Source organism: Cupressus sempervirens, chromosome 10, assembly GCF_028749045.1.
Source record: "Cupressus sempervirens isolate cs-2001-9-10 chromosome 10, ASM2874904v1, whole genome shotgun sequence".
Classification (NCBI taxonomy): Eukaryota; Viridiplantae; Streptophyta; class Pinopsida; order Cupressales; family Cupressaceae; genus Cupressus; species Cupressus sempervirens.
Genome location: NC_143127.1, coordinates 306,829,025 through 306,843,112, shown reverse-complemented (window position 1 = coordinate 306,843,112; position 14,088 = coordinate 306,829,025). Strand labels below are relative to the sequence as shown.

Here is a 14,088-nt window from a genome sequence, read left to right as displayed (position 1 = left end):
TTTTAAACTAGGAACCCATAACCAGAAAGTTGCCAATAAAAAAAATCCTTCCAATTAGTCCAAAATATTCTTCATAAACTCCTCACCAACTTTATAGGGAGGGATCCCCTTCAATAGGATTAGAAGCAAGTGAGGAAACTGGAAAAGTGAAGGAAACCAACCCCAAAAAAAAACCATCGTGACATCTAGATAAACCCAAGACAAACCACCAAAAACTACCTCCCTCATGCCAAAAACAACCTCATTTAAAAAAAATGTTACTCAAATGTATCAGTATTGTTTTTAACATTTTTTTACGAAATCTGCCACTTTTTAGTTTACCATGTTGGTGCATATGTCCTATTACCCATAAAATAATATTGTATAAAGTTTTATCAATGTAGTATTAAATTTCATCTTTTCTATGTTTGATTCATCACAATGGTATGTATAAAACTTGTCTGGGACGTTGCTAGCCTATAATAAGGTCAAGAGAATGCCCTAGACAAGTTAGCTTTACAATTTTGAGTGAATGATTATAGACACAAACATAATATTGTAAATGATTTTTATGATTTTGATTTAGATGTGTTCTTGAGCTCTAAATCTAAATAAATTTAAAATGAGTGCTCCTTGTTTAGTTGCCATCAATTAATTAGAAATGTGAATGTCTTTAGATGCAAAAGCATGTCACCAAGACACATGAACATGTAACAAGTACTTCATAGTAACTTGTATAATAATGTAACAAGTACTTCATACTAACCTATATAAGAAATTTGAATTTGAGATTATAAAATATAGGGTTAATTTTGAAGTTCTTAGAATTGACCTTGAGATAGAAAAGTGCTAATTTTTAGACATGACATGGAAGTATGGAAGTGTATATAATTATAAACTTAAAAATTGTCATTAATAAAAAATATATAGCAATATACATAAATACAAATTAAATTAAATCAATTGTAAGAGAATAATATATGAAAAAAAATACAAAGCAATATATATCTTAAATGATTCTTTCTTAATATATATCTTAAATTAATCTTTCTTAATAGGAAGATATTTTTTGACATTACTTTTTTATTTATACCATGAGAGCTTTTAGTTTTATTTAAGGTAGACCAGGTTATAAATGAAGAACTTTATCCACAACAGTACATTGAATATTTCAAACTTGTGAACTCTATAATGAGTAGGGGCACAACAGACATTTCTTTTTTTTTGAAATTACAATCGATCATCTTCGACTCCATTCCATTACTGTAAAACTGCAAAAAAAATCTGACTTAAAAGATGAGTATACTTTGCATATTTATTATTTTTTCGTATATATCATTTTGTGCCATTCTGTACGAAGTATATCATAAGCAGGTGACAATGACCACATTAACGACACTCGACTTTGTAACTTTTGTCGATTCTGATGGCTAGAACGATGAAAACCATAATTAATTCCATTTCACAAATTGTGAAACGTTAACTTGGTAATGTTTCATTTACATTCATCTTTGAGGCTACAATACTTCAAACAACATCCAGCCATTTTTGCAGGCCCACTTCTCTATAATTGCATAGATAAATCCCCGATTTATCCTACCATCTACAGGGGAAATTCCACATGGCTTGCGAGGTTTTCAAAGGAATTCTTCCGTGCAGAGGCCAAAATGGTCTTGTCTGCTACAACGAAATAAGCTGCTCCACTCACTGCATCCACCCATTAATAAACAAGCACATGTGTATTTTTCATGTGAACTCAAACTCCATCCCCAATAGCAAAGAGAAAATGAAACAGAGTGCATGAGCATACCCAGAGAGATGATATGTGCCTGGGCTGCATAGTTCAGATTCGCCCTTGCCCACGGAATGGCCCGCGCTCCCATCACCTGTTGTTATCACAACAAATTCACATCAATTACATTGTAATTGTATATTATTGAGGTTCAAGTATAAGCAAAAGTAAGAATGTGATGGAAGTGTTGTTGTAAGTTCACATGAATTACATTGCATATAATTATAATGAGAAGGCAGCACTAATATTAATGAGAAAGCGTATGAAGAAGAGTAAAAGTGATTACTGACCAGGGGGATTGCAGAAGCTATAAATGCGATTGTAGCTGCCTTCGCCCCTGCTTTCACCCCATCTGCATACAAACATGCAATCAAGACAATTAGTAAACCCTGCTTTGCAATCAGAAACTCTTTAACACACAACAGATGTAAGAGTACTAATCTGAGAAGGAAACGGGGAAGATAAGAAAAAAGAGCGTTGAGAATACCGTGTGAGTAATACTTTGCTCTGTGCTCAGCAATGGCGTTGGGGGAACTAGCGCTAAGAGAAGAAGGCATGCTCATGCTCATGTCCTGCCTCCTCGCTGTCCACCATTCTCGTGCATATTCCATGATAGAAAATGAGGAAATTAAGCTTTAAAAATTGCTAATCTTCTACTGATTTTACCCACAAACAACTAAAACGCTGTAAGATGCAGAGATGTAATGAAGCGAACCTGGGTATAAATAGGAGGAGGTCACAGGAGTGGGAAATAGGAGTTTTGCATAAACCGTGGTGCGCCGCAGAAACGAAGTCCTCCCATAAAATCAGTATTGTGGGTAAATCTGATATTTTTTGTCGCCTACCTAAATCGGGTAACTGAAGAATATTGTACGGGACGGTGTACATTCGCTCCGAAGCCTGTGGACTACATCGGTACCTTGCACGTTTGGAAAATTGCAGAAAACGACTATGTGGTCTTAATTCAGTCGCTTGCACGAAAAACAAGGCAGTTTTTGGGTAATTGTAGAAACCGGCAGCTGTTGGGTATCGAGGGCGTGACGCTTCCCGAGGAAAGATTAAGCTGTGATGTATTCATCCCTGGTTTTGGTGTAAGCATCATATTTATATGAATTTTTATGTGACCTCCCATTGCTTTCCACTTACACATAAGAGTTTTACTTTCCTATGGATTTCTAAATCGCTCAAAGTTGGGCAGGGCATGTGGAGGCACTTGAGCGAAGGTTGATTAATGTTTTCGAATTTAATATCAGTTTAAACGACTATAGTAGGGATTGTACCTTGGTCTATAAGGGAGTATGTCAAAGAGTCGTGGAATGTTGAATAGGGAAATCATTATCTATTTTTGTGTATATATTTGTTTTTGTACGAAGTCACATGGTGAAAAGGAGAGGGAGGGAGAAATATATAAAGAGAGGAAGAGGTAAGACAAAATAGATATATTGAAAGAGGGAAGATAGAGAGATATGGATGGTGATAAATAGGTGAAATAAAAGAAGACGAAGGGAGGAGAGAGGGGAAGAAACAAAAGATAAATAGGGAACATAGAGGGAGTGAGAGAGAGGGATGGGGATACATAGCTTGTGAGGGGGAAGATTATTTTTAAATCTTTAAAATTGATGAAGAAATGTATTTAAATCGCTAAAAATTTGAGATTTAACAACTTTCTATTTTGAATCAATAATACAATATTTATTATCCTTCAAATTGAGAACCCTCCTTTAATTTTTCAATAGTAATTTGTATAATAAAAGTGTAGAAATTAATTATAAAAGGAACAACATACATGTTAGAATCTAAGAAATGTCTTTCATAGGTTATTGCCAATGATTATGTCTTTAGACTCCGCTAAACATAGAGATCAACTTGGACATGTTATAAGAGTGAACAAAAAAGCTCAATCACAATCTAGCACATTGTCAATGGAAATTGAAGTAGTGCATACATTAAATTAATTAATTAATACTTTAGGTTTGATGGTCTCAATAATACATTTATTATCCTTTGGGCCCTTTTTGTTTTATTGTTGGTAGCATATTCGCCATAAATTGGCACTTTTTGTAATCCTTCAAGAAGCTACTGAAAGTCTTACATAAGGTCTAGATAGTTGTAGTTATGTGATTTTGATTTTATTATATATTGTCAATTCCACTTAGAGTTCTTTTCTACCATTTCAGGGGTGAAAGACTCTCCATATTTGGTATTAACATTTTTGGTGGGAGTAACTTCTCACCCTATTCTACTATGTTCTTAGTTGAAGGTTTTGTAGTATGAGGTGTTAGCACTATTTGAATATGGAATTCTATCTACATTGATGATATTTTGTCGACTATCAATACATGTTCCTTCTTGGGCTAATTTATCATATAAATTATCTAATCATTAATATTATTTTTCCCTTGCAAGTGCTAGTTATGAACTTGTATTTGATGCCTTAAAGAATTGTTCAAACCACTGTGGAATTTTAATTCCAGAGGCCATTCAAGGTTATACTACTTCAAGTCCATTGAATGTAGTCATTATACAACATCATATTCACCATTAGAAGTATGTTGATCTTGAATGATAAGTGGCGGGTGTAAAACAAAATAGGAAGTTGTAGAAGCCATACAACCTAAGACAGTACATTATAGGCTTTGAGCCATTGTAGACACTATATGACATGGTATAATAAAGAGTTGTATGGAAGGAAGTCATTCTACTATCATGTGATACTTCATATTATAGAGTTTGTATGTTGTTTACAAACCAATGGGAGAGACTGTGCCTATCCCATGTACAATAGAAATCCTTGACAATTCTGAAACCTAGAAGTTATCTATACGTCTACATAGATGAATAGGCATTGCATGTTTTTGCATCATAATTTTCAAATAGTTGGGTCATTGAATTCAATCCAAAGGATGTCTTTAGGGTCAACTATGTGTATTTGGAAAAATCCATCAATATAATTGACCAACCCATCTTGTGTATCTAGATTTGCATCGATTAGTTAGAGTAGAATGTTGGAAATATTCAAGATATGATAGGTTACTGAGAGGGGAGGGGTGAATCAATAACTTCAAAACTTTAAAACATTCTAGCACTTTAACCATAAATACTATTCACCATACATTCATCTAATCTACTGCATAAATGAGAGATCAAACATTCATAACACATGTACATAGTGATTTGGTGACCCAGAAACCTTCCAAATAGAAAGTAAAACTAGGGTGGGGATGATACCCACAAAAATTTGTTACTGCAGTATGAAGTTGGCTTGTTAAGGCTTACATTGACCACTTCTGGTGATCTGCCCTGTTAGGAGCATAAAGGACTGCTAGGTCCACCTTGTTAGAGGATTTACAAACATACACTGAAGTATGCACTCTGTTAGGAGATTTATACAAAGACTGTTAAGTCTACCCTGTTAAAAGATTTACAAAACTGATTCACCTGTTAGGATGAAACAATGGATCTACTTACAAACTTGATTTGCAGATTAGATCCTTGAAGTATATATCACCTCTTGTGAGTGATAAATCTTTACTGCTCCTTGTTGACCTTGCTACTTATTCTGCTCTTCTGTTGATTCACATTTTTATTTCTCAAACATTACATGTCTCTCTTGATACTCTTGTCCTCATCACATTTCTTGCTTTCAAATGATATAATATATTACATATGTATACCATTCCAATAATTACAATTTCAAGGTCGGCTAAAACACAAGTGAACAAAATATTACTAAGTCAGCCAAATAGTAAATAACTTGGGTTCACTGAACTGACTTGGTGACCTTCTGATACTCAGCGTCCACTGCATTACTCAGCATCATCATGCACTTGGTAGAAGTGAAGGCTCGATCCATACTAATCACCTGACGTAGTTCTAAACTCGGTAACCATTGGAGACTAGGTGGATATAGTATCACTCGATAAAAACTGAATTCTTTGTTTACCTACTTTCACTTGGTAAACACTGCACTTGCATCACTCTGTAGGCACTGTGCTTTCATCACTCAGTAGGCACTATGCTTCCATCACTCAGTAGACACTATGCTTTCATCACTCAGTAGGCACTGTGCTTCCATCACTCGGTGAACACTGCGAAGCTAGGTGAACACTGTAAACTCGGTAGACATTGCTGGATTGCACATTCACTCGATAGCTATACTCAGCTTGGTTAACTCTTGAATGCTCAGTGTGAACTGTGAATCTCAGTGTAAACTGCTTAAGTGATGAATGTATAAGGTTACCACTGAATGCTCAGTATACATTGTAGATTGAGTGATGAGCTCGGTAGCTATACTGATACAGATAAGTGTTTTCACTAATGGCAATAATAACTTAATGCCAACAATCTCCCCCTTTGGCATTAGTGAAAAAAACACTTATAAGCCAAAACATATGTACACAGCCTGACTGAATGAATTTAGGTTTTTCAAAATTGATCTTTGTAGAACTGCTGCATATACAAATATACTTATGTACACATGCAAACTTACTTTATTGTGTGCTAACTCCCCCTATCATTTATAGTGATGACTTTCCTTTGAATCTCTCCCCCTTTTTGACAATAATGCCAAAGGACTGTATATATATAATTTATATGGCTACACCAAAATGAGATAGAAATTCTTGATGTACCTTAAGAATGGTTGCAAAAGTACTATCCCACGTCTGCTGCAAAATTTGACAGGTAGAGAGAGAAATTTGAACTTCTGTTGATAATTGGATCAAGCGATTAGCCACTAAGAAGTTCTAATCTTGGACCAATGTTTTGCAATGTACAAGATGTTTTTGCATTGTGTCCATGATAGGAAGGATCATATTCTGGATGTCTATGAGTGTAGACCTGATCCTTGCTTCCTCTCTCAATAATTCTGCCTGAACATCTACCAAATATCTGATCTTGGTGTGATGGGAGGTTGTGAAGGAGGAGTCAACCTTCAACTTTGATGCACTTGTTTGCATATCAATGTTAATCTTGTTTAACTTATCCTTTATTTCTTTGGTGAAGCCAGAAACATCACAAAGTTTAGCAAAGAGTGATGATGCATTATTAAAAGAATTTTCAAAATTTCCCAAAAATGTTGACAATTCAACTTGCTTTATTGCTATCTTTTGAGCAATATGCTCTAGCACCTTATTATCAAATTTCTTTTCAGCTTTCTCAATAAGTTTTTCTTATCCGGAAGAATCCTCATTAAATTTTTGTACAGCGTCTTCTAACTGAATCAAAATGTGTTGAGTAGAATCTACTTCAACACCTATAGCATCTGTAATTATGTTCTTGGCATTCTCAATTATTCTATATTCCTTATCCCTTTCTGACCTTAACTGCTTCTACATAGCTTTCATCTCTATTAGTTGACTAGCAAACCTGATCTCTTCAATGGTAGCATTTTCATAGTCAATCTTTGGAATTACTATCTCTATGTCTAAGTTAATATCTTCTGGAATTTCCTTTCCAGTGATCAGAAGTCTTAATGGATGCTTTTGTTTGACTTTTGTAATGACTGGTTTGACCTTAGGAACAAACACAATAGTGGAGATGGAAGGGCTAGCAGTAAAAACTAGGATAGGACTTGAGAATTAAATGCCAATACGACTATTAACCAAATCAAAAATTTAAACACTTCCCAAGAATGGTATCATACTCAGTAGAGTACCCATAGTAGAACTAATTGGAGTGGAAGTGGATATTGTTGATGCTAATGGAAACAAAACTGTAGAGCTTCATGGATCTAATGAAAACAAAATTGTAGAACTTATTGGTAAACTTGTTGTTGATGAAGGAGTTGAGGAGGCTAGCTTGGTAGCTGAAGAAGTGATAGACAGCTCGGTAGATGAAGTGCTTGGCACCTCTATTTCAGATACTTGGAGCTAGGAGGTGGCCGGTGAAGATTGAGAAATTGATGTGGCAATTGTGCTCACAATCTCACTTACGGAAGCTGTCTCCGTAGTGGATATAACAGTTTTTGGTGGAGAGTGAGGAAGGGATGCAATCACTTCTACTGCAATTTTAACTGGATCTTCTTCTTCCTCATTTGCTTCTTCCTCCTTGTCTTCTTCCTCTTTTTCTTCCATAAGTGTATGCAGCTCTCCTGGAGTAACTATCATGGATGGAGTGCTATCAAAATCATCACCGTCATTGTTATCATCATCCTTGATCTCGACTAGATCTTCTTTTTTGTAATTAACATTGGTTTCTCTAACCATAGTTGCCCATTGTGCACTCGACTCAAAATATACCTAATCCATTTGGTTTGGAAGCTTCTAGGCATTTGCGAGATATGAGTCAAACCTTTGGTTTCAAGATGCTTGTATTCGACTTTCAGAGAGCCATCTATACTCATTTCTCCTAGGGTATTGTCCATCTCTAGGTTTCCAATTTCTTGAACAGAACATTTGAAATGAGTACGAATATCATTGATAAGAAGTTCCTTAGGTGGAATTTGCGATTGAGCTCCATTTGGGTCAAGTGATTCTACAACGGCAGGAACAATTTTGAAGTTGGGCCATTTTGTACCCTTTACCAGCATCTCTGAACCTCTTTTCACCTTAGTGTCGCTGCTACTCTCGGATGCCATTGCTGCTCGATAAGTGTAAGAAAATTCTAAACAGATTTTTCAATTTAAAATTGCTTGAAATTGCTTGGATTTGCTTGGAATTCGCTTGAAATTTCTTAGCTCTGAAATCGCGATGAAGAATGAAATCGAATTTTTCCCTTTTGACAAAAATTTTCCATAAACGCTTGGTACGAAGGTAGATGAGATGACATAGTGTTTGACAGGCTGTCATTACTTGCACAGTAGAAGCTTGCAACTCAGTGATTGAATAAAACTTTTGTTGCTCCCGACCTAGCTCGATAGGGTCTATAACTGACTTTCCTCGGTTGATGCAACTTGGCAAAAGATATGCTTTTTGTGTATCTGAAATACTGATTTGATCATTTTACTTTCTTGCATATGGAATTGCTCTGGATATAGCTTGATGATACAATTCCAGATCCTTTATGAATCTAATTGGAAATGATGGAGTCACCCATTTCTTGAGTGACATTACCATCACTTGAACTATCTTGCTCGGTAGATTTTGGAATCCACTGTTGCCTCATTTGCTTCTGAATGTTTTCAGCTTTAGCTTTCTTTTCATCTTCAACCCTTCCTATATTCGTGTAATTTTTAGCTATATGATTGAGTTCAGTACATGTATAACATCTTACTGTTGTGTCTCTTTTCCTCAAGTGATGCCTTGAGCAATCTTTGCCAATGTGTCCATATTCTCCACAACAATGACATCTACACCAGGTATTGTAATCCCATCCAAAGATTGCTTTAACAAGTTGTTCAGCTGGATTGAATGATTTGGATCTGCATTGGAATGCCTTGTGACCATGCTTCTTGCACTTGTGACAATTGCGTTCAAATTTTGGTTTTTCTTTGCATTTATTAGCTTTATGACCATGCTGACTGCAATTGTAGCATTTACCATTGAATTTACCTTTTCCATTGGTCCAACACTTGTTTGATGTGTGACCTAACTTACCACAATGATTGCAAGTAGGTTTTTGATTTCTTTGTGCACCTTGTTTGGAGGTTTCACCTTCTTTTCCTTGTAACCAAGTCCAACTTTGTCTTTTTGTCTATGAAGATTTTGCTCACTTAGCTGATTTAATTGAGTCATGTCTGCTTGAGATTTCATCATTCTTTCATTGATTTGTTTTTCAATGATCAAGTCATTTTCCAAACTTTCATTGATTTGTCTTTCAGATCTCAAGTCACTTTTAAGCTTTCATTGATTTGTCTTTCAGTGATCAAATCATTCCTCAGGCTTTCATTATTAGATCTTAGATTCATAATTTCTTTATTTGCATTAGATAGTTGATCTACAAGATCTTCATGCTAAAGGGATTGACTATTTCTTACCTCTAAGTCTTCATTTGCCTTGACTCTCTGTTCCAAAACTTCACATAGCCTGATTGATTGAATTTCTTGTTCTCTTTTAAGCTTTCTTACTTCTTCCTACAGGTAACCATTTTTTGCTAGGAGTTCCTTGATTGCCTCATTAGCTTCATCTAAACTACTTGATGGTAAAAGGTCTTCAATATTTTCTTCAACATACTAATGATCATTCATTTGTCTTGCAAGTTCCTTCCTTCTCTTCAAGGATTGAGAAAGATGCTCCTTAGCTTCTTTGAGTTGAGCCATGGCCATTTCCAGATCTAGCTTTTCATTTTCAATAGCTTTGTCAAGTCTGGATATCTCCATTGTTCTTGATCTTTGCTCAAGCTGTCAAGCTTTGTCCTGAGAACCAAAATGATCTGATACAAATTGTTGGAAATATTCAAGATATGATAGGTTACTGAGAGGGGAGGGGTGAATCAGTAACTTCAAAACTTTAAAACATTTTAGCACTTTAACCATAAATACTATTCACCATACATTCATCTAATCTACTGCATAAATGAGAGATCAAACATTCATAACACATGTACACAGTGATTTGGTGACCCAAAAACCTTCCAAATAGAAAGTAAAACTAGGGTGGGGATGATACCCAGAAAACTTCATTACTGCAATATGAAGTTGGCCTGTTAAGGCTTACATTGACCACTTCTGGTGATCTTCCCTATTAGGAGCGTAAAGAACTACTAGGTCCACCTTATTAGAGGATTTACAAACATACACTGAAGTATGCACTCTATTAGGAGATTTATACAAAGACTGTTAAGTCTACCCTGTTAAAGGATTTACAAAACTGATTCACCTGTTAGGATGAAACAGTGGATCTACTTACAAACTTGATTTGCAAATTAGATCCTTGAAGTATATATCACCTCTTGTGACTGATAAATCTTTACTGCTCCTTGTTGACCTTGCTGCTTATTCTTCTCTTCTACTTATTTGCATTTTTATTTCTCAAACATTACATGTCTCTCTTGATACTCTTATCCTCATCACATTTCTTGCTTTCAAATGATATAATACATTACATATATATACCATTCCAATAATTATAATTTCAAGGTCGGCTAAAACACAAGTGAACAAAATATTACTGAGTTAGCCAAATAGTAAATAACTCGGGTTCACTGAACTGACTCGGTGACCTTCTGATACTCAGCATCCACTGCATTACTCAGCATCGTCATACACTTGGTAGAAGTGAAGGCTCGGTCCATACTAATCACCTAGTGTAGTTCTGAACTCGATAACCATTGGAGACTCGGTGAATATAGTATCACTCAGTAAAAACTGAATTCTTTGTTTACCTACTTTCACTCGGTAAACACTGCACTTGCATCACTCGATAGGCACTATGCTTTCATCACTCGGTAGGCACTATGCTTCCATCACTCGGTAGACACTGTGCTTTCATCACTCAGTAGGCATTGTGCTTCCATCACTCGATAAACACTGCGAAGCTAGGTGAACACTATAAACTCGGTAGACACTACTGGATTGCACATTCACTTGGTAGCTATACTCAGCTCGGTTAACACTTGAATGCTCGGTGTGAACTGCAGAGCTCGGTGTAAACTACTTAAGTGATGAATGTATAAGGTTACCACTAAATGCTCGGTATACATGGTAGACTGAGTGATGAGCTCGGTAGCTATACTGATACAGATAAATGTTGTCACCAATGGCAATAATAGCTTAATGCCAACATAGAATTCATGGCTTTTACATAGATTGCACTACATGGTGAAGATTTCTCTACTCAGAAGTGTATATTTTTAATGGGAGATTATTTTTCATTGACACCCTCAAATAAGTAAAACTTGTTAGGCAAGAAGTCCAACATTCTTTTGTAATGCTCATTGGAAATTAAATTTCTCTAAAACAAGAATGGGAATTTTGGATCATCATGAGAAGTCTTATAACATATTTTGTTCAAACTATAGGAGATTTCTTGGTCACTTTGTTGGCTACCTCTTTCATAGTTTAGAATATAAATGAAATGTTAATTTTTTTGTCCAACTATAATGTGCAATTCAAAGAAAATGATGTTTTCTAACCAAAATGTGTATGGTACTTTCTCATTAGTTATTATCGACTCTTCAAATATCCAAGTATCACATACAGGTTGTGTTGGGTACAAGTCACCACAAAATATTAAGTCAACGTTTCTAAATGATTTTGTTTGAATGTGTTGGATTTGTCAAATATATTTGTTTTTATTATATAACATTTTGAAACCTATTGCTTATGCCTCCTCAATGAGAAAATCTTATAGTTGGTCCAATTTCTTTCTTAGATTTTCAAGTGTGTCTGAGTCCAAAGGTAGCATCTCTGAAGAGATACATAGTAGGTGAAAAATAGAATGTCCAATTGTTCCACCTACATTGAATGCAACTTTTACTATAAAAGCCACAACAATGCTTTAGGATTCAACATGTCACTTTTTAGTTTCTTATGATAGATTCAAATCATTTCTTGAAAGAGAAAAAATTTAGTGAAGGTTTAGTTGATGCTAACTCCCCCTCAAGAATAAATATAGCGGTTTGTTAGATGCAAATATCTTAATCATCACTACACCTTTGAAATTTTATATTTTTCATTCAATTATCTTCATAACATGAAATATTCTTGGTTGTTGGGTAAGAATGGGTGGACTAGTTTTTAGAACAGTGAGAAACAAGTATTATGCATGCTTTTTGTGTGTTTTAGGTAACTTATGATATCATATTTTTATATTTCTTTTTCCTATTTGTTGTAATCATTATCATTAAAATCTCTATTATTGGGTGGTTATCATTCAAAGCTTATGTTGATGCATGCTCAATGTCACCCCATTTATTACCTACTTCTATCGTATAAAAAAATTCAATACATGTGCAATTTGTACTTTGTTTGCATTAAATGTTGCACTCCACGTTTTGTGCCCAAGAAATATTGAAGATTCATTGTTTTTAAAATGAAAATTTAAAGCATATTTTTTTCTCTATGATAATTGTCTTGATTAATATGTAAATTTTATCTTACATAGCATATGATCTATGGATTTTCCCTTCTCTTTGTCTTGATGGGTTGCTTGAGTAAAAGACTATACATTATGGTAGATGTTGATGTTTAATAGCTTCTATCAAATAAACCTATATCTAATTATATATCAAATATAATTTTATATATGTGCATGTTCATTATATTTGAGTTATAAGTTTATTTTTATATGAAATAAATTAATATAATAATGATATATATAACTATTATTAAATTTATTAATGTATTAATTATCTAATTAAAAAATAGGCATGTCCCATGAAGGGACATGTCTCTTCATGGCTTATTCTAAATATAAATAAGACATCATTGTCATTTGGAAAATGCAAACCTAATATGGCAGTGCTTAGTACATTTATAGAAATCTCGATAAATGTTGTTTGAAATGGAGTGACAAGAAAATGACTAAGAGGAGGGATTGAATCAAGAACAAATAAAACTTGTTCTACTTCAATTATTGCATTAGATTATCTATTCTACTTCCATGCATGAACATAAATTAATAAATAAATCAACATTATAACACTTTGATGCAAGATATGGTAACCTAGAAAGCCTCCAAGTAGAAGGTAAAACTGGGGTGGGGATGACACCCACAAGCTTCACTACTGCAATAGTAAAGTTGGCATATTAAGGCTTACAATTGATCACTTCTGGTGATCTACTTTCTTAAGAGTATGAAGGATAGCTAGGTCCACCTTACAAAAGGATTTTACAATATAATTAAGCATTTTCTCTATTAAGAGACTTAGCATAAGGTTGTTAAGCCCACCTAGCTAAAGGATTTGATTGATGCACGTGTTAGGATGAATCAGCGGGATGATCTCTATAATGCAACTTGATTTTCTGTATAAGATCCTTTTAATAATCTGATCACCTGATTGTGATGGATGAGTCTCTTATTTCCTCTTTATACTACATTATAGCCTAATTACATATTCTACTCCATATAACTTCTTCTCATACACAATTATTTCTTTTTCCACATCTTGCACACTTAGAAAAATGAATTTGTCTATCCTATATATATCCTCCACTTTAAATTAAGTCATCTTCCATAATATATATCTTCATAAAACCTAAATATATGTTTAGGTCATCTTGAGTACTGATGCTCAGGCAATACAGTGCCACTAGTAAATTTGGACCTATTTTTCAATGCATGCGTGGTCAAAATTTTGACACTTAAATGTCAAAAGTCAAGGTCGCTAGAATTGCATCAAAAGTTTGACACACTCCATGACTATTGATTTATTGATGGGCCACTCCCTCAATAAATTATCCCCATCTATGTCACACGGCAGCATCAAACAACTAATTT

The 14,088-nt window shown here is 34.6% G+C and overlaps 1 protein-coding gene across 1 annotated transcript in view; it reads right to left on the bottom strand.

Moving 5' to 3' along the window:
• Window positions 1–1,264: 1,264 nt before the first annotated feature.
• The window catches only part of LOC149533855 (protein HEAT STRESS TOLERANT DWD 1-like), a 122,835-nt gene continuing 110,011 nt past the window's right edge, over window positions 1,265–14,088 (bottom strand). The window contains exons 10-13 of the mRNA XM_089807168.1: window positions 2,259–2,354; window positions 2,062–2,123; window positions 1,790–1,865; window positions 1,265–1,686 (exon numbers count right to left, since the gene is read on the bottom strand). Of these exons, the coding sequence (XP_089663294.1) occupies window positions 2,312–2,354 (43 nt within the window). The 3' untranslated portion in view covers window positions 1,265–1,686; window positions 1,790–1,865; window positions 2,062–2,123; window positions 2,259–2,311. The remainder of the gene's footprint in view (window positions 1,687–1,789; window positions 1,866–2,061; window positions 2,124–2,258; window positions 2,355–14,088) is intronic.